The sequence below is a fragment of the Magallana gigas genome, chromosome 4 (assembly GCF_963853765.1).
Source record: "Magallana gigas chromosome 4, xbMagGiga1.1, whole genome shotgun sequence".
NCBI classification, from domain to species: domain Eukaryota; kingdom Metazoa; phylum Mollusca; class Bivalvia; order Ostreida; family Ostreidae; genus Magallana; species Magallana gigas.
In genome coordinates, this window is record NC_088856.1 from 55,680,239 (window position 1) to 55,702,615 (window position 22,377).

The window sequence follows — 22,377 nt, forward strand, 5'->3', positions numbered from 1 at the left end:
TATCAAAAATCGCTATACCTTTGGTGTCATCTATTTTTCTCACTTCCACACATATCCTTCTATCTGAAAACTTATATAAATTAGCACGCTGAACCGTAATCTATCCAATTAATAAACATTTGTCACACGCGACCACGATATTTTGAAACGTTCCAAGTAGAAGCTACGGAAGTTAGCTGCACAGCGACATCTATGCTAAGAACGATAACTCTTCCCGTGTTCCGAATGTCATTGACTTAATGGTAACGCACGAGAGGCCCGAAAAAAAGTTCGGGAAAAGTTTTAGCGCAATATTTAAGAAATGGATGTATATCAATTGTTTACCTTTCAAGCAGCAATTAATGGCCATAACTTGGTCATCACTGGCCAAACTGGGACAGGCAAAACATACATAACAAAAAAATTGCAGTATCAATAGTTTGCTCTACAGGCATTGCATCAACACATTACCAGGATTTGAAAGCCCATACACTTCATAGGTGGGCTGGCATAAAAGACGGCAGATATTCAAATGATGAAATTTTGCATTTAATCTAAAACTTTTCCCGAACTTTTTTTCGGGCCTCTCGTGCGTTACCCTTAAGTCAATGACATTCGGAACACGGGAAGAGTTATCGTTCTTAGCATAGATGTCGCTGTGCAGCTAACTTCCGTAGCTTCTACTTGAACCGTTTCAAAATATCGTGGTCGCGAGTGACAAATGTTTATTAATTGGATATATTACGGTTCAGCGTGCTAATTTATATAAGTTTTCAGATAGAAGGATATGTGTGGAAGTGAGAAAAATAGATGACACCAAAGGTATAGCGATTTTTGATATAGTAATCGTTTGAATTTCCCAGGTGGTACCTCAATGTAAACAAACGGGAGTTGCTTACCTTCTCTCTTTATATATATAGGGGAAACGAGTGTGATTATAAAATGCTACCAAGTCGTGATATTTCTTTTATTTTTCGGCTGGAGACATATATAAGGGGTTGTTAATGATAATTAATAAAAGAAATAAAAAAAAAATTGAAAAAAAAATATAAAAAAAGGGGGGGGGGTAGTGCACGGTCCAGTCCACAAGCACCTGTGTCACTGCATAGTTAACAAAGAAGTGCGAATCGTAATGTGTGCGCAAATAGTATAGAATTCACCGAATGCCTGAACTATACATGCAAACTTCATTCATAGATAGATCATAATTATTTTCGAAGAAAGAATCCTTTAAATTCTAAGAGAAAAAGTCAGGGCTAAACATACATGTTTACGTAATACAACGTACACATTTAGTGGTTAAAAGCAGAGGGCTAGAGTCGGTGGAATCTCTGATAATCTTAAGGCTTTCACGTTTTCGTTGGAAACACATGCAAATGGTCCACGTATTGTAGTCCTTTTTTAAAGGACAGCAACTTGTTAATGTATATTTACTCCATATTAAATGCGGGCCTAAAAGTAACAAATACAATGCATGTACATGTACCATAATAGCGAACACAGCTCGCCAGCGCGCGCCGGCGAGCGAACCAGTGTGCGCGGGAAAAAGAACGAGCTAAACTTACAGATTCATCAAACAAAATTTTTTGTCTATGTCCCGTAATGCTCTCTATACTCTGTCCCGAGTTTTTACTTCTACCACTTTTTGCTTGATATTTCAATAATAGTAAATATCTTTGTGCTCAAACTACGTTCACCTGCTAATATGAAAAATTGTCCAGATTATCTGTTTTGAAATGCCCCCTCTACCGCTTCAGGTTTCAATACACATCCCAAAATTGAAAGTCCACGGAGAGTTTGCATTGCATCAGCCATTAATAAGCCCGGATGATAACATTAAAAAATTGCGCGAGGTATCCGGAGTACTTCCGAATGGAGAAAAGATGTAAACATTTCCCATTATAAATCTCCGTAAGAAAATTGATTTCGTTTCTGTGAAATTTTTATGAGTGAAAAGGAATAATTGTTCAATGACGATATCTTGGATATATTCCCTTTCATCGATTTCAATTGTACATGTATTTCTTTCACATGTATGCGTATTTTTATTAAAAATCATCATTAATTGATGAAAGCAATATATCATAATGTTTTCACCCGTGGTGCTATGCCAATAATAGCCGACATTTAACTCGTAATTTACGGTGTCTTGAGGTTTGAAGACACGTTTTGAGTACCGCACAAGCTTTGCCAACATTTCAGGAAATCATTTGAAAATATATAAGCGAGGTTAAACCGGATGCAATGGGGAAAATTCAGCCTGCGCATGAGCTAGCCTGGTTCCTGAGCGTAATGGTAGCTCAGGGAACCAGGCTAGCACAGGTTTATCTGAATCGGGATCGGGATTCCATGCAATATGCACATATAAGTTCAAAGGCGCTGTAATTGTAAAATTGCGATATAAATTGTCAGTATTATGAAATAAGGTAATGTTATGCCGAAACTACAACATGCATCAAATAGCATAATTTGCATTGTTTTGTTGTTTTCCAAATACACATGTAGCTTACTATAGTAACTTTACTTTTATAGAAGGCGAGGCTAGAGTACTTCCCGATTAAAATTATTTTAAGCATTTAAGTATGATTAAATAATTATGCGACTGTGTATAATAGATGATTGAATAATTATGTCACTGTATAAAAGTTTAAATCTCATGAAAAATGCATCAAAATATGAAATTGATTTACACATTTATAGTATAGCTGTCACTGCATAACGTAGTTAACAAAGTAGAGTGAAGCGTAATTAATGTGTGCGCAAATAGTAGAATTCGCCGAATGCCTGATACTATACATGCAATCTTCATTATCATAGATCAAATGATTTTAGAAGTATGAACCCTTTAAATTCTGGGATTAAAAGTCAACTATACATATACATAATACAACGTACAAATTTAGTGGTTAAAAGCAGGGGCTAGAGTCGGTGGAATCTGTGATAATTTTAAGGCTTTCATGTTTTCGTTGGAAACACATGCAAATGGTCCACGTACTGCAGTCCTTTTTTAAAGGACAGCAACTTGTTACGGTATATTATCGGTCGAGTAACCTCAGTATACTGATGCATTCCTTAACTGGCTAGCCTAGTAAATACCATATCCCACATGCATAATTATGTATTGTAAGCTTATGGTTTTTTTTAAGTAAACTGTTACACAGGGCAAGCTTTGTGGATTTATCTTCTAAAAGAAGTTGTTTTTTGGGGGGAGGGTTTTGTTGTTGTCGTTTTTTTGTCTTTGGAAACGCCCCCTGGATCTCATCTTCCCAAGTCAAGGGTTTCTGATCCGCTCCGCTTTATGTAGAGAGGGGCGGATCAGAAACCCTTGACTTGGGAAGAAGCCTGGATCCACGATAACGCAGAGCCTGTATACAGAGAGCTATTTATAGAAATCTGTTGATTAATTGGAGCTCCGACTGCTTACAGACGGTGGTTCGGTCAAGTACTCCTCACATATACAATGGTTGACAAAGCAGCAGAGCTTTACCACGCTGTGTGTGAAAATAATGCGGATAAAATCCTAGAACTTCTGGACAGCGGGGCCAATCCGAATGAATATTATGACGACATGGAGAACATCAGTTCAAGCTCAATCCTCCATGTCTGTTGTGGAAAAGGGCATCTCGAGTCGATTCGGGTCCTCGTGGACAGAGGGGCCGACATCATGTCACGTGACAAATGGCGGATGTCACCACTGATCCACGCCATCATGCCCCAGTTTACGGAAGTGGTTGAATTCCTGGTAACAAGATGCCCGGATGTTGTCAATATGTGTGATAAATTTGGTAAAGCTCCATTGCATTATGCCATTGAATCAGACTGTGTGGCAATGGTGAACTTGTTGATTTGTAACGGCGCGGATGTAAACATTGGGACAATGAAAGGAATTACCCCTCTCATGTTGTTGTGTTCTAAATCTGACGTACAGAATGACTCAGAGATGATGCGTCTACTGATAAACCACGGAGCCTTAGCTAACTTGAGGGACTTGGCGGCCAAACGCAGTGCTTTACAAGTACATGTATATATATATATACTAAAGGCATACGCTAATTCGTCATTCATTTTTATAAATGTAACGCACGTCACAATTTTCTGTTGTAATATAATTATTTAACGGATTTACAGAATGTTAAGGAAGCCGGATGGTCAATAAAATGGCAATTTTCTTTAAGATTTCAAATATGACATTTTGGCCGGCATAAACAATATACCATAGATATAAATCCAAAATATTTAACTTTCAAATTTAATATTTAGAATTTTAAATATTTTCTTGGAGGTCTCTGCCCAAGAAAATTTATACAGTATTAAAACGGTCATGAACACCCAATCCAGCCCCCAAGATTCACACAACACATATTTTTCAGTATGCCGCTCTTAAGCTGAAAGTTGATGCGGTCCAGATTCTGCTAGAGGCGGGCGGTGACCCCAATACTCTGGACGGGGCCGGGAGGACCCCCATGACTAACGTGATCCGCCAGTGTGTGAGAGCTGACGGGACCATCCGTACCGACGACTGTCTGACCATTGTCCTGATGCTACTCCAAGCCGGAAGTGACGTCAACATGACAACCTGTGAGGAATGCTGTCCGCTCATGGTGGCCTCGATTTTGAGGTGCCCGACTTTGGTCAAATTTTTCTTGGATCATGGCGCGAATCCCGGTATTCGATGTAAGTTGGACATGCATTTTTTTCATGATTAAACCATTCTAAACCGTCGTCAAAATTAAAGTGACTTTAATGTCACTGGATTTTATTTGGATCCTTATATTAGCCTCTTCATGTTAATTCTTTCTTAAAGATGACCTTAAAGCTTACAATTCTAATATATGTTTATAATTAATTAAGTTAATATATTTTTTTTTGAAAAGTCAAACATATTAAATATGAACCCTTTACATGTAAACCAATATGTCACGTAGACTTAGATATAAAATATCGTAATGAGGCAATAATAATGGATATTTATGAGAACAATTCTTGTTGTTTCCATTAAAATGAAACTGATTAACGATAAATTTAAAGCCTAAATTTCTATGCAATTTTTGGTCAATTTTAGTTGCCTGTGGAATAACTCCCATTTTGCCAGCCGTTTGTAACCACGACACCCAGACGATCAGACTTTTGCTTGAATACAACAGTCCTATCAATCTTCCAGGCCGGATCATCAGGCGGAGAGAGGAGTTCTACTTTGATCCCTGTGAGCTGGCCATCCACTTGGGTTTCTTTGACGTTGTGGAACTGTTATATGATTATGGCTATAACCTATCGAAGTACCCGTATCTAGTTGATCCTATGGGCACTATTGATACTCCTGCGACGCTCAAAGAAAATACCCTAGCTCTAGGGCAGCTATGTTCGCTAGCATCTAACCCTCATTCGCTGTTTAAAGTTTCAGCGCTAACTATTCGTAAAGTTTTACAGAAGAATTTACACGACAAAGTGAGACTGTTACCTCTGCCATCGTCTTTACAGGAAGATTTGCTTTGTTTAGCTGCTCACTGACAAAAATAAATAAATAAAACAATGGTCAATGAAAGCCTTGTCATGAATTAACAAAAACTTATTTATAAATTACTCAATTGACAAATTTGAAGCACCCCAAAAAATACATTTGTAAGAGTTTGCGCTTTGTTGATACCATGTTATATTTACATCTACCAAGCATAATTTCCTCGATTTCTTACGGAAACTTATAGTTAATTCATAGCTCTATAGAAACAACCAGACTGAAATCTACACGCCATATCTATCGATTGGTCGAAATCTACAGCGGCTGAAAGTGACAGGACTGAAATCGACACGCCCTGTTTATCGATTGGTCTGAACCTACAGCGACCTTAGTAAAATCCCGGACTGCACGAAATAATCATGACGATGCCAGACTCAAAGTCTCACAGGAGACGATTTGGCTGTTTCTTTTAGCTAACGTACTTTTGTACATTAACAGTAATTTAGTGAATTTTAATTAGTTAAAGCGATCATCACAGGAAAAATTTACATAATCCGCTAACGCGGGTTATGTATTTTTCCTGTAATGTCGCCACCTTCATATCCCGTATGAATCACCATAGAAAGCATTTTATTGTTTAAATAAATATTATTTTAATTGATGCGTAATGTTATCACAGACAAGGGCATGTTAAGTTTTTTATTTACATGTTAGTGTATAATTGACTTGTCATATTTTTTTTGAACATGTACATTGATATGTATCACCCATTTGTTTTGAAGGACATCTATCGATATTCTTGAATAAGGTAATGTTGCTTTCGGTAAATATAAACAATAAAATGCTTTCTTTGACGATTCATTCGGGTTATGAAGGTAACGATGATTGCAGAAAAAATTTAATGACCCGCTAATGCGGTTAAGTATTTTTTTTCTGTATTGTCGCCACGATCATATCCCTCATGACTCACCAAAAAAAAAGCATTTTATTGTTTCAATAATCATGATCTTTAAAAGAGACCAATCTGCCCATATTGTTTGTACTTATATTCTGTGTGGAATATAATACACTAAATGGACTGAAGTAAAAAAGAAATGGAATTTTGACTGGATATTGTTTTAAACATAAATCCGCATAATTGCATATCAGATGTAACTATGGTTTGTAAGACTGATACCTAAAAGTTTTGAATATATCGAGGAACCTATCTCCGTAACGGTGATGTTACAGAAAATCTTGTTAACCAAAATATGTTACATTCTTCTATCAGTTGATGTCGCTCAATGTTTGAAAAAAGCTAAATGTACCCTACATCTTTGTATTTTAATATAATAAATATTTAATTGAATTGAATACTGGAAAATCAATAATAGCAGTCATACTTGTTGGCTGTATATTTGTTTTCGATTGAATGCGATGGATGTGAATTTTAAAACGAGAGTGGCCTAATCGTTACAAATAAAATATAACATGTAAAATACCGTATACTCTGACTGACACAGTTTTCATCCAAATAAAGGAGTTATCTCTCTTTGATAAGCAATAATTCATTGAAACGTATAAAATATTATCACCATTTCGGAGTGCATTAAAATACATTGAAGATCGTCTTAATAAGAACCCAGGGTTGGGATTCATAAAGATACTTAAACAGTACTTACATGTAAGTGTAAGAAAATCCCGGCCCTGGTTTCCTTATCATGATTTAATCAGCTTAGTTTTAGAATTCTATCTCCGTAGATTTTTAGTGCCTCATCAAGAGGAGCATGGTAAAGCTGTACATAACTATATTATATTTACCTGGTATACATACATGTATGTATATATATTCTACATTAGCAAGTAACTCAACCTAAAGTACAGAATCCGTTTTTTTAAATACTTAACTTTTTTTAATTATAAATGACAGGTTTTATTTAAAAAAATAAAAATTCAGTTCAATTTACTTTCTTAAATTATTTAACTATTCAGAATGGAAACAAAAAAAATTTGAAACTTTCCTAAGATTTAACCTATGTGTGTTCCTAAGATTTGACGTAAGAATGTTCCTAGGCAGGTACGTAGCATCGATTTTGAAAGTGGGGGGGGGGGGGCAGACTCATCCAAAAAATCTTGACAAGCAAAAAATAAAAAAAAAAATAAGGGAAAAGGCAGGTTCCCAAAATCTTCAAAATCCTAATCCGGGGGGGGGGGGGGGGGGGCGCAGGGGGGGGGGCGCAGGGGGGGGGGGGGGGTTGGTGGCGTAGATTTATAAATTGTTACTTCGATTTCTCTCATGTCTGTTCCAAATTTTATACATACTTCCAAAAAAAGTGGGGGGGGGGGCAACCCCATGATAATTCAATTTTTTCCATGTAAAGTTAACAAAACTATTTGGTGCGAGAAAAAGTGGGGGAGGGGGGGGCAGGCCCTCTCGCCCTGATGCTACGTGCCTGCTCATTTAGAATTAAGTGGACAGAATGTACGCTATGCTTGTCCACCTCTCGAAAAAAAAATGTATTATAACCCTATGCTTCGTTTGTCTGCTAAAACAAATGGTACATAGATAAGACTTGATGAATAATATTGAATACTTATTAAACGATCACTATCTTATAATGGAGCCCTGCTCCAACATCAGAATCACCGACCCTGTAGCCATAACTTCTTAGAAGCCTCCTCATTTATCATCAGCATGTGCTAGTTTATCCACTGATTGTCCAACAGTTGACAAAGAAGAGTTTGTTAAAAAAAATATGAATTGTAAAATTTTTACCCCAAAACATTATGGCCCCTGGGGATGGTAGTCATGAATTGCACAATTTATGCTCCACTATAAAATATATTGTATAAACTACAAAAAGAATATATTATTATACGATTTATTAAGTAAAAAGTAAAAGAATTCAATCACATTTTTATAAATATTGTGCCCCGAGAGGTTTTAAATGCATTTAATGTCTGCCAATAGCATGTCATGATGTTGTTTGATCAGCACCTGAAAGATTAACGATCTAATATATATATAAAGACTAACTGCCGAAATAACTTACGATCGAGTGAGCATTCACAATCAAATCAAAATTAGATCCTCCACGCTCTCGTCAAATACGGTAGCGTGAAGGATCTAATTTTAATTTGATTGCAGGCACGTAGCATCGTTTTTGAAAGTGTGTGTGTGTGGGGGGAGGGGGGGAGCAGACTCATCCAAAAAAAAAGCAAAAAAAAAAAAGGGGGGGGATGTTACCAAAATCCTGAAAATCCTAATCCGTTGGGGGGGGGGTTATACTTTTCACTTCAATTTCACTGTTTATTTCCTTATTCTCATTTCAATTTTTACAGGGTCACAGAAAAGTGGAGGGCCAACGTTAATTCAAGATTCTTTCACTTTTTGTTCATGTAAATGACAATAAAACTCATACAGAAGGACGAGAAAAAAAATTTCAAATGACTTCTTCAGATAAAAAACACATAGAGATAAATGGTGTTTATTAATTTTAATCATAGCTTGTTTTCTATGTGATATATACGTTTGTTGTTTATTTATTTTTTTTTTCAATAAAGGGCAATAACTAGAATCCGTTACAGGTGCGGATCCAAAATTTTAACTATTTTAAAATCAAAGGCCGGAACGGCCACAAAGGCGTCGAACTGACTTTTTCTTTTATATAGAATGATATCAATGAATTTCTGTTAATTTAATAGTCGTATATCAAATAATTTTAGACAAATAATAGAGAAGTATATGAATTATGTTTTATGCTGCTTTAAAAACAAAAATAAGTTTATTTTCCTATAAAATAGGTATTGGTGCTTTTACAATTCAATAACTCATTATGTTTACAAAATTCGAAGAAATTTCAAAGTTTAAAAATAAATTATTTTCTTTAAACAATTTTCACAGGTTCATGATTTGAATACATAAACAGTATGTCCCTAATTATAATAATAAAACATACTTTTATTTATTTCAATTCCCGTTTGAAACAAGATTCCCTATGGTACCATACTGTTGTTTACAAACAAATCCACAACACGTGCTATCTAAAATGCTCGACCAGATCAACTGCATTATCGTGTTTATTTTGAGCAACAAAATCACTAGATACGTTTATCGCTTACATTTATTTTGGAGACCGTGCCCGATAACAAATAAATTTACATCGCAAATTTTATTTCTATCGGGCACGCTCTCCAATTAAAATGTAAGCGATAAACTAAAATAATATTTAGTGAATGTTTACACCTGATTGTATTCATCCGCCATTTCTTGATTATACACATTTATACTTATGCAATGAGTTGTCAATAACCAGGTAGGCAAAGTTGGTTTTTTTGTACACAATTTAGTTTGATAAATGGAATAAAAATCTTGAAATACGTTTAATACTTTAAAGAACTTATTTCTTATGCGCATTTAAAAGGCGGTGCAGTGCGTGAATTTGGACGATTGCCAATCCAGACGATCGCTAGAAGGCTGTCGAGCATTAGCTCGACGCCTTAAAAAACCAATGAAAATGAATTTTTTTATACTACAATGTACAATTACCTTTATTCAATATTGTGGAAATGAACTTGACAACAGGGAATGTTTATCTATTAAAAAAAGAAAATGAACAGCATATCAAAACATCAGCATATTTTGACCCCCCCCCCCCCCATTTTTTTTGTGTTATTGTTAAGCTACATAAGATTTGCAAATTTATAAATGATTTGCAGCATATTCTTGTATACATTTTATAGTCTGTCTCATGTATATAACAGTTTCCAGCCATTTTTTATGAATTTTAAAGATAATACCGGTACAAATACCTGACAAATTGAGACAAGGGGAAAATTATAATTTTGTCATTCACAATTTGATTCTTCACTATTTTTACCTGGAAAAATTAACATGAAAGAAAACAAATTAATAATGAAAAATGTTTAAATCTTTCTTCATTCCGAAGTAGTTGGGACACCTTCCACACATTTTCGACTTACTCATCTGGGTACTCTTCATTTTGGTAATTTGGTAAAAAAAAAAAAGGTAATATGATTGATTGATAATCAAAATATTTTTTAAAAAATGGTGGAAGCAGAGACTTTTGACAGGGTATAATACATAACTGTGTGTTTTTATATTTTCCCTTAACATTGTATTTTATTAAAATAAATATTTCAGAAATGCCAGGTTCTGGTCAAAAACACTATGGCTGTTTCAACTGTCCTAAAAGAGTAAGACAGAAGGATAGGCACATAATATTGTCTAGAAATAGAGCTTTTATTGCCAAATTAACAGGAAGGACTCCATCACACAGTGACTTTCTCTGTAACAAATGCAGATGTATGTGCCAGCATCACATCAAAAAGAAAACCAGTATCCCCAGCAGGGTACAGCAGGTTCCAGCACAATCCACTGAAGCTCCTCCATTCCGAGTCCTCCATGCATTCCTCTCCCATTTCCCAGCACATCTAGAGGACATACTTCATGCTGTATGTGCAAGCGCCAAGGTCCAAAGCTGGTTGTCGTCCCAGTAGGTGTAAGACATCACATCTTCATCACTAAAGAGGTCATCATCCCTGCTGGAGGTCGCTGCTGTCCAAACCACCTACAACAGAACATAGAAAATCTCAATCTTTATCTGATTCTACTTTGTTTAATAAATCAGGAATCACAGAACTAGTTAAGTTTTTGCGGAGTGTGGTTTTAAAGAAGGAGAGGACAAGATTAGACTTTGATAGCCGCGGGAATCTTGCTCAACAGATTACCAAAGTCTGCTTGGAATTCCAAAAACAGCCTTTGAGGACTTCCTGAAGTATGTTGAGGGGAAAGTGAAGGTCACTCCAGTAAGAACAGTGTGGACAACCTTAGCCATATTTCTAATGAAATTAAGAGGAGAGGAGTCAAATCGAATTCTGTCCACTCTATTCAACATATCCAAATCCAGTGTACATAGAGGTGTGAAATCAATACGAACAGCACTGATGAATGGTGGATTTGTAGCCGAAAATCTGGGATTTGGACATGTTACCAGGGAACATATAATTCAGGAGCACACAAGACCTCTGGCCCAGATGATTCTTGGTGATACAGTTTCCCAGCCAGCAATATTTGTCCTTGATTGTACTTATATAAATATACACAAACGTGGCAATTTCAAGTTTCAACGACCACAGGGGCCAAGCCCGTTTTAACATTAATTTCAATGTATCCATACTTTATTTATGGTTACATTGAAATTAATGTTAAAACGGGCTTGGCCCCTGTGTCAACGACAGTCATTCAGTCTTCACAAAGGACGGCCACTGGTGAAGCCAATAATTATTGTGTCCACAACAGGTTACTTTGTGTCAGTACTGGGTCCTTATATTGCTAGAAACAATGATGCTACAATCCTTAACCACATAATGCACAGCAACCTTGAGGACATTCGGAGCTGGGTACAGGAGGAGGACATGTTTGTGGTTGATCATGGATTTAGGAATTCCTTGGACTGTCTGGAGCAGATGGGGATTAATGCCAAAATGCCTTCATTCCTGAACAAAGGCACAGGGACCAAGCCCGTTTTAACATTCATTTCAATGTAACCATAATGGTTACATTGAAATTAATGTTAAAACGGGCTTGGTCCCTGTGAACAAAGGAGATAAGCAGATGTCTACAGAAAATGCAAACACCAGTCGATAAGTGACAAAGGTATGGAATATAATTAGTATCAATATATCTTTCAATATAAGATATATTTGTAAAATAAATTAATGCATGTAAATAACCTACTAATCTAAATACCGGTAGTACCATTCATGTTTAAGTAATAAAAGAAAACCCTATTAATAATTATGACTATATGTTCCATATTATGTTTCACAGATACGTTGGGTTGTTGAGTTTTGCAATAAGCAAGTTATTACCAAATAATATAAATATATAAAGATAATATATATAAAAATCTACAGGGTCTTTTATTTATGAATTTATCAAAACTAAAACTTGCTAGACTTTAATAAATTTTTAATAAATATTTTTTTTTAAATTGAGTATCAATTATACATGTATTTCTATTATTTTGCTATGAATATGTAATACAGTTATATCAAATAGATCAGGGATTTTTCTTCTTACAACTTTTAAGCCTTGTATTTTTTTAAATACAGTTTAGTTAAAAAATACACACATGATATACTCATTACTTACTTCCATTTTACTTTAATTCAGATACCTAAAACCCCTTGCTAGTGGAGACACTGAAGAAGACCAGGTCCTTGGTGCAAAAATGGTTTTTCTCTCCAAGCAAGTAAATACCCTTCAGTATCATATACATGTAGAAGAAAACCATCTGGACAGACAATCAGTATGCTGGAAGGAGATTGATGACTTACTGGACTTTCCAACCATGGATGAGGAACAACTTGGAGCCATCACATGCGGTGTATACCAATTGCGTCTATCACCATCCTATGCCCAAGAACATGTAGAGGGAGAATGCAGCATCAAAGTCCACAGAGAGGAGCCAGGCCTTCTTCGTGTAAAACTGCAGAGTCGTCACGTGTCATCAAGATCCTACCTATTGTGGATACAGTATGGTGAGGGTGAAGTCAAGGCTTGGTACTGCAAGTGCAGGGCTGGTGCTCGTGTTGTGGGTATGTGTTCCCATGTTGCTGCCATCCTTTGGTATCTGGGACATGCTCGCCATCAAAGAGATGAGAAACTGGGAGTGCGAGACTGGGGGGAGTTTGTTGATGATGCCACACTGGTGGATGACTCTGACAGCTCCAGTGAAAGTGATGAAAGTGGACCAGAGGAATAGATGTGTGACAAGTATGTCCAGTTTAAGTTGTACATTTACCCGAGTGTACAGTTCTTGTTTTTTTTCATTGTATGTTGACTTTGAGAAACTAATGTTTTGTTTCTTTTTTTAATCTGTACTGATATATATGAGAGAGAGAGAGAGAGAGAGAGAGAGAGAGAGAGAGAGAGAGAGAGAGCATATATATCTTATTGATGTGAGAGTGTGTAGAAATCGGGAGAGAAAACAGAAAGAGAGAATGAGCATGTATAAGAGAGAGTGTGTGTGGAGAGAGAGAGAGAGAGAGAGAGAGAGAGAGAGAGAGAGAGAGAGAGAGAGAGAGAGAGAGAGAGAGAGTATTTTATTGAAGAGAGAGAGAGAGAGAGAGAGTTAAATTTCACTTGTATCATGCATAAACAATTGATATGTAAATGATTCAATGTATTATTTCTGCAGCAATTTAATGTTTTATTACTCAAATACTTTGAAGATATAATTGTAATAACTGTAATGTCAGGAAAAATGCATGTTCATACATATCCTGTTACTCCTGTAATTAATTTTCATAAGCTATATAATCAACCATGACCTACTGGCATTTAATTTATTCATCTTTCCTCGCAAATATTATCTATATCAACTGAATACACATCATTGTTGTTATTTTTATTTCTGGGTTATGGATAATATAATGATTAAGAATTAGCATATGTTTTGTTTTATTTATCGACACAGACTGACTTGATCAGTAAGCTTATAAAACATAACCTATTAGCTATAAGCTTCATAAGAAATAGACAAATTAAATTAAGAAAATATCGATGTTAAAATACTTACACTTTTCATGTGGATTGTAGCTAGAATACTGATGATCGCTGCAAATGTTGTTGTCAAAAACTCCCGAGTAAATTCGAGTTGACAATGTTTTTACAGGAAGCGGTGTCGATTCAGTTCGTTGCTGTGCACATACATGTATGGTCCATGTGTATCAATTAAGAGCACCCAGAAGGATAATTTGAATAATTTATTGAGTTTAAAAACTGATTATACAATTAATCCTTTCTAATTATACATTCTGAATAAACAAATATTTTAATTATTATAATTGAGATTATAATTGCTTTTTAGTGCATCAGCCATGTTTATCCCCTCGATATAACCATAGACATATAACGTTATATGTCTATGATATAACATGTTAACCATATTGTTATTTGTAATTTTACCGCAGCATATGGCAATAGACAAAATTATTAACACATTTATTTATTTTGATTTCCCTGCACACATATTTTTCAATCATTTGCTGAATAATGCATATGCATGTACACAGCACTGTGCATCGTGATCAGTTTCATGCAAATAAGCCGACTTGACAATTTATAATACCATATTTAACAACGTTATAGATATATAAAAAAAAAAAAAAAAAAAACATTTCCGGGAAGCACGTATTCTAGAGAGTATATAATGGTACAATTTTCAATATTTGAAACTAGGCCAATTTTCATTCTTTTAAGAAAAATCTTCGCTGCGTGAAAAAGTGGGGGGGGGGGGCAGGACCCTCCCCACCCCCACCCCACCCCCGATGCTACGTGCCTGGATTGGGGCATTCATAACTTAGACGTTATATGTTGCAACATTTACTGGCATCAAATACATATTTGCAAGACTCAGATTAACTGTCGCAAAATAATTAAATTCTTGGTTTGTCTATTTGAAAAAAAATCCATAATTAATGATAGTACATTACGGATTCTTAAAGATATAATTGCAGGTAATCGGATAAAACCTATCTATGCTTCAATTATTTACATGATTTATTACTTGTATTTAATCAGGGGCGAAACTCTCAGAGCACGCGTGTAACGAGGGCGAAACCACCCAGTTCCTCTTTTAAAGAGACAGAGGACCAGTCAACAGACAGACAGAACAGACGACAGTAGACGTGATGAAGTCGGAGAAAAACTAGGTCTGTGGAAGAAGAGATATAGAGACCTACACATCAGGGAGTTTAATCTTATATACCAACTCATAAGATTGGAGTCACAAAAGTGTTCTTCCGATCACACACATATTATAACATTAATTCATATGTCAAACGTTATGTTGAAGTTCATAAGCCAGACTTCATTTCTGTCGGCTAGTACATGTTTATCATGATACTCATTAACCTTTTCAATTTAATTAAGATGAATAAGATTATCTTAACTGTTCTTTAACAATTAACTACATGAAGCACAAAGTATCATGCGCGGATCGGGGGGGGGGGGGGGGGTACGAGGGATATTTTTTGACAAGCGCTTAACGCTTGTTTCATACAGTAGTTGTTCTATTGTGTATAGAAAATAGACCTCCTGTCTAAAACAGGCGCCTGTGGATATTTTTGGTAATTTCACTATGTATAACTAAGAAATGAACAAAAACACGAAAAGAGGGGATGTTTCGGACCCCCCCACCCCACCCACCCCCCCCCCCCCGATCAGCGCATGATGTATTGAATCTCGTTTTGGGGTTACCCGGAAGTTTTATTTAAACCAATCACGTGATTTTTACAGGCTGTCAGGGAGAACCATCAACAAGGAAGTGTAAACAAATGGTAAACATTAAAGATATGTCGCCATTTTGAGTTAAAGGCCTGTATAAAGGTGTGTATAGTTCGTTAAATGCGTTAATTATTGTCAGCTGTTATTTTCTGATTGTTGAAAATTTAAATCTAATGCTTATAATCTTTAATTTGTTTCCATTGAGTATAAATGTTCTATATCAATGAATATTGCTGAAATGTATCAGCTTACATTAATTGAAAATTAATGAAGAAAATATGAACAGATTTTTTGATTGAATAACAAAAATAGACAAAAAACACAGCAACCTGTAGCTTTTTTTAGGTCACCTGAGTCATTCACTCAGGTGACCAATTGCAAATGGTCTTCATTCGTCGTCATATGGTGTGTGTCGTCCGTCGTGCCTGCATGACACTGCATGTCTGCATTAAATTAACAATAAATTAAAAAAAATTAAAAATCTTTTCTACACCCATACATACATGTATGAGGGAAATGCATGGTTATGATGTACATGAAACCCTCTACCAAAATTTTGAGCCATATAGAGTTAAAGCATTTTGTGTTTTAAATTCTTCTTCTCTACTCTCACACATCTGTATGAAAAACTGACTTAGTAATTATGTTAACCAGGATGTTCTCTACTAAAATTATAAATTTCATGTCCCCTGGAGTATGGGTTTTGACTGTAGGGCCTAGGTGGATGTTTAGTGTAAAAGCATAAAATGTTTAAAAATTATATTCTCTACTCCCACTCACCTGAAAGGAAAACTCACAGAGTAAAGAATGTTTTAGACCAGGAAGCCCACTATGAAAATCATAAATTTTATGTCCCCCGAGGTAGGGGGACATAAAAGAGCAGGGCCAAAATAGTCATATAGTGTTCAAGCATTTAAATGTTTAAGAAAATAGTCTTCTTTACTTCTGCTGATACTGAATAAAAGCTGACTGCATTATTGTAAAGAAGGAAAAAAAGCCATCTATCATTTTTTTTAATTTCATGTCTCCCAGTGTAGGGATTTGAATCTAGGGCGGGACCAAAACACTCATATATAGTGTATAGGGTAGAGGTTCTTAATGCAAGGTGTGGCCAAAATGGTCAATTAGTTTAATATATATAATATTTAAAAAACATCTGCATGCTGACACAAAATAAAACAAAATAAAAACTGACTGCATATTTAGAAAAAAAACCTTTAAGTTGTCATCTTTAATGATATATCATGTCACCTACATATACATGTGAGGCAAGGGTTATGGCTGAGATGGGGTTCTTATTATTTTATTCTGCTCAGGAATTTTCATGAAAGAAATAAGCAAATTCACACATTTAAAAAAGAGAAAGAATGAAGCTGTCTATCAAAGTTAAGACGTTGTAAAACCATTTGGAAAGAGTTCAGTTTATCTGTGAAAACATATGCACATAAAATATATCTTAAAAGTTAACAAATATGGGGAAATTATTTTATATCAGAATCTTGCATCTTTTCAATATCAGGTCATGCACTCTATTATGATTGTAAGTTTTTTGCAAAAGTTATAGGTTTCATTGTCCTTTTTGAAAGATTTCAGGCAGGGAGGTGGTCTGTACAATATTATAAATTTCTTACTTTATTAAAATAAAATCTGAGCTGTAAAGGAATGAAATATTTATTAGTAACTAATGAAAACTCTATTTAAAAATTTATACAAAAATATATATATTTTTAAATATGTTACTATTTAGAATTAATATAATGAAATATTGTAACAAAATTTACAACAATTAAAGTAAAAAAAAAAAGGCAATCAAATATATGTGTACAATATATTTTAATAGTAAAGATTGTTTGAATTCATTTGATGCACTAGTAAGTTTTAAAAGCAATTATCTATTATGAGATTTTTACGAAGACAAAATTAATGCACTTTTTAGGACTCATATTCATATATTTACATTTTCCAGTGTCTTTGCCTGTGATAAAACTACGTATCAATTTTGTACTATATAACCCATAATACAAATGACGCCAAATCGAGGCGCCAGCAGTTTGCTTATTTATATTTAAATATATAATCGTATGATGGCTTAAAATTATATAAATATAAGTAATAAGGAATCATTCTTTGAATACTATGAGATGATAATTTCGGTCAGTCTATCATAAAGCCCTTCGGGCTTTATTGGATTTGATCACGCCCCGACCGAAATTATCACCTCATAATACTTAAATAATGATTCCTTATTCCTTATATAAATCTGTCTTTCAATAATGGAGTTGAGTTTCAAAAGAGATTCACTGCTTCAAATTTATAAAGTTTAAATAAAATGATAATGTAATTGTCCTTAACAATGGCGTTGTTATTTGAAGGAAGATGATAGAAACATTTCTGTTAAGACTTTTTCTGAACTCATCTCACTTATTACATGTAAGTTTTATTGTTTATATAATTAAACCAAATTTTGTTTGATTTTTCAGAACTTGAATATAGAGTCTGACCATGGACCCTGAGTACAGCCTTCAGGATGTGTTACGTTGTCATCTCTGTGAGACCCCGGGCCCCCCTATGTACTGTGTCATTTGTAACAAATATCTGTGTAAAGCCTGTGAGGGGGACCATTTATCTGATCTATCCAAAGAACACAAAGTCCTGCCATTTAAAAAGAGGAGATATACTCCAAAGTGTCAAAAACATTCCTCAAAAATATGTGAACTTTACTGTAAACAATGTGGCATTCCTATTTGTGCAACATGTCTTTCCTCTGAAGAACACAACGGCCATCAATTTATTGAAATAACAAAAACCATGGACAAGAAGAAAGAAATAATTCAAAAAGATTTACAAGAACTAGAGAAATCCATTTATCTTAAATACCAAGAGATTGCATCCATTAACCAAGTCCAAAAATCTGCTCTGAATGAAAACTCCCAGAAATTAACAACAGAAATCGACAAACATGGAGAAGACTTGCACACAGAAATAAACACCATTATCAGAAACATGAAATCTAACATGGAGGAAATGGACACCAAACACCTGGCTGTCTTAGACAAACAGGAAGATGAAATTAAACACACCATTTCTGAAATCACACAGACCATTACTGAACTAAAGACATTACTGGACTCCAATGATGTCAGCCGTGTCTCTGCCTACAAATCCAGGAATGATGAATTCAGAAGATTGCCTCCTAAACTCACAGTGTCCTTACCAAGTTTTACCCCTCAGAAGATCAACAAAGAACAGCTTTATCAACAGTTTGGTTCTCTGTCAGCGTCATCTATCAAAACAGAAGAACATGGCTACACCATGGAATCTCCCGGTGCTGAGTCCTCTCCCCCGGGCAGACCGCTCATTGATGTACCACGGATCATCACACAGATAAACACCGCCGAGTATACAGGATTACGCAGTGTGTCCTGTCTGAGTGATGAGGAGATGTGGACGCGTGGTGATGACAACATCATGAGACTCTACAACCTCCGTGGGGAACTAGTGAAGTCAGTCCAAACCAAGTCAGGGAACCGTCCACAGGACATTGCAGTGACAAGGAGTGGGGATCTAGTTTATACTGATTACTGGGATAGAACTGTGAACATAGTGAAGAATACACAGATACAGACAGTGATCAGACTACAGGGGTGGAAACCTCTCAGTGTCTGTAGTACCTCCTCTGGTGACCTCCTGGTTGTCATGGACAGTGATGATAAACAAACAAAAGTTGTGTGTTACTCTGGCTCCACAGAGAAACAAAGTATTCAGTACGACGACAAAGGACAACCTCTCTATTCATCTGGCTACTATAAATACATCAGTGAGAACAGGAACCTAGATATCTGTGTGTCAGACTATGACGCCCGTGCAGTAGTGGTGGTCAATCAGGCCGGGAAACTCCGGTTTACCTACACTGGTCCTCCCTCTACTACCAAGGGATCATTCTATCCACGCGGCATCACAACAGACAGCCAGGGTCGGATCCTGACAGCAGACTGGAACAAATACCGTATCCACATCCTGGATCAGGACGGACAGTTCCTCCGCTACATTGACAACTGTCATTTAGAGGATCCACAGGGTTTATGTGTGGACACCAGAGACAACCTCTTTGTGGCTGAGTACTACGAAGGTAAAGTGAAGAAAATACAATATGTGTAGAACATTACACAGCAGTGTAACATTGTTTATATGTATTACATGTTGACAAACTGACTGTATATATTCTACTTGTTTGTGTATAACAGTTAATTATCTGTATTATATAATTAGTTTATGTTCATAAATAAACACCTTCATATATTCTTTACATACCAACAATACTATTGTTTAGTTTCTCTATGTAAATCGTAACAAACTCATTGTTTTTGTGCAGTGATTTTAATGGTAAAAAAATGACAGCATAAATATTTTACTTTCCAAACAAACTATTATATATACATGTGTATATATATATATGCTTGTCATTAAAAGTTGAAAAGAATACAATCAAACATTCTGTTTAATGAACATTGTATATCAAGAATGAGAACAAGTGAATGTTTGAAAAAAAAACCATTTAATTTATGTCATTCTGTTGGATGAGTATATAATTGTGTATAATAAATGATTTGTATACAATTATGTGATCTTGTTTTAATCATTTTTATTACCTAATCAAAGGGATTTTGTTGTTTTATTACAAATTAAATATTTGCGTCTATTTTCAACTGCCGGTCAATAGACTGCCATCTACAGTGTTTCAGAACGCGTGTATGTTATATTGTTGACCTTATAACTGTAATTTTAAATATAAAAAAAAATAACTGGACTTTCAGATTTAATTGGATGGAGCAAAATGTCTGAATGTTGATATTATCAGTTGGAAATTTTAAACTCTGTAACATTTAATTCTAAGACTATTTTGAAGCAATGCTGATTGTTGCATCTGAGATCTGAGATGAAAATTAAAAGCATCCTCTTTGTCAATGGCCAGGTCCCATCGAAGAAGTGAGCAATCTTCTTAGGTTATGGATAGATGATTTATTTTAGCCATACATGTACCCTGTAAGCAGGTTGCGCATTGTTATAGCATGACCCCTGTATATTTCCAGTTTAAAAGGTTGATGGGTCAATAGGTTAATATGTCAGTAAGTGTTCTGTCAAACTATTGTATTATAAGACTTTAGTCATCGATGTTAGTAAACATTATGAAGATTAAACATGCTGACAAGTGGATGAGGTCAAAGGTCACAAGAAGTAAAAAGCACAGTTACTCTTGATTTCAGCGTAAAATGCATGCGCGGATGCAGAATTTTTTTCCAGAGGAGGTCCGCGTCATATTTTCGGCAAATTTACTATATAAGAAAGAAAATTGAGTTTTTTAGGGGGTACCGACTCTCCCTATCTATATCCGCGCATGAAAATATACAGAAATGTTAAAATTCACTGTTTAATGCAAATAAAAAAATATCAGAGTCAATGTTTCAAAATTTAAGAACTTATTTATTTTTTCTACAAAGGTTCAGATGTGCTTCAAATAACATTTCTGATGTAAGGAGGGTAACTGCAACAGGGATTTGAATGACTTGCGTTATTTTTTCAATCAAAATGAGCCTATACCAACGTATGGGCGGATATTTTAGAATAGTTGGCATTGAGGTTCTAAATAAGATTTTGGCGCAAACAGCAGTCAATAGTGTCAATATGTTTGGAGTACTAAGTTAAAAGACTACAAAAGTCGATGTTTTGCTAGATAACAGAATTCTGATAGAAATGTTAGATATGTTATGGTATCAGGCACGTAGCATCGCTTTTCCAAGTTGAAGGGGACCAAGACTTGAAAAAAAAACCCAGAAAAATCCGCTAATTTTAATCCGTAGGGTTCGGGGGGATGAGGGCTTTATTAAAGGATGTAACTACGACCTTCTTGAACTGTTATAATGCTTTTCAATACAATTTCTATATTTTCTTACAGTGATAGAAAAGTAGAGACACAAGTTTATTTTTTGAATTATATAAGTAACTCAAAGTAATATGTCAGTAGGCAAAATAAGTTTACCCCCTCCCGTAGCTACGTGTCTGGTTTTATTTTTCCAGTTTCGTATCTGCGTTCATCGTCCTTTTTCTTGGTGTTTCTGTGCTACATTTGTCTTATGCTAATAAATTCAAGATATTGTTATAAAAGACATTTTGGCTAAAATGTTTGATCGGACATAAAAAGTAATATTTGATACAATATTCGCTATTAACCGTTCCAAGGGGGGGGGGGGGGGGGGGGGGGTGCGGAATTATTTTGCATTTTAAATTCGTGTCCATTGTTAATATATTTTCACAGTAAACACGAACAAATATATCATCTTATTCTTTAGCATTTTATTTTTATTTCAACAAAACAAAAAACCAAAGTGCTGTGATTAATCAATTTGATAAAACTTTTATTAAAATGTATGTGATGGGAGTTATCTCTCTTTGATCAGTTATGCAAATTAGATTTACGTTTAAGTGATATAAACTTAAATGTAATCTATAATAAAAGGGTGAAAAATTCAACAAGAGCTTCCATAAATGAAAAGTTGTACAAAACTTTATATGATAAATGCAAACCATGTCCACCACTTTCCTCGTTTAATAATTTTAGACAAATACCAGACATTTGCTGGGTAAATTGACT

General features: G+C 35.2%; 2 protein-coding genes and 1 long non-coding RNA gene across 4 annotated transcripts; 2 read left to right on the forward strand and 1 right to left on the reverse strand.

The window, feature by feature from the left end:
- Positions 1 to 643: 643 nt before the first annotated feature.
- LOC136274979 (tripartite motif-containing protein 2-like) lies at positions 644 to 20,339 on the forward strand. Its single transcript, XM_066083114.1, has 3 exons — positions 644 to 801; positions 15,024 to 15,830; positions 18,209 to 20,339. Exon 3 carries the CDS (start codon positions 18,231 to 18,233, stop codon positions 19,884 to 19,886), a length of 1,656 nt encoding a protein of 551 aa, XP_065939186.1. The 5' UTR covers positions 644 to 801; positions 15,024 to 15,830; positions 18,209 to 18,230; the 3' UTR covers positions 19,887 to 20,339.
- LOC105322978 (ankyrin repeat and SOCS box protein 2) lies at positions 3,385 to 6,747 on the forward strand. 2 transcript variants are annotated; one of them, XM_066083115.1, is made up of 3 exons: positions 3,385 to 4,000; positions 4,350 to 4,653; positions 5,042 to 6,747. In XM_066083115.1, exons 1-3 carry the CDS (start codon positions 3,440 to 3,442, stop codon positions 5,485 to 5,487), a joined length of 1,311 nt encoding a protein of 436 aa, XP_065939187.1. In that variant the 5' UTR covers positions 3,385 to 3,439; the 3' UTR covers positions 5,488 to 6,747. The 2 variants fall into 2 exon arrangements, with proteins under 2 accessions (XP_065939187.1, XP_034308115.2); XM_034452224.2 differs by having other exon boundaries at positions 3,385 to 3,994; positions 5,042 to 6,742.
- Positions 10,653 to 14,145, reverse strand: LOC105326813 (uncharacterized). The gene is made up of 2 exons (XR_004597318.2): positions 14,020 to 14,145; positions 10,653 to 11,004 (listed from the first exon to the last, which is right to left on the reverse strand). It is a non-coding gene; the product is annotated as an uncharacterized lncRNA (long non-coding RNA).
- Positions 20,340 to 22,377: the final 2,038 nt, after the last annotated feature.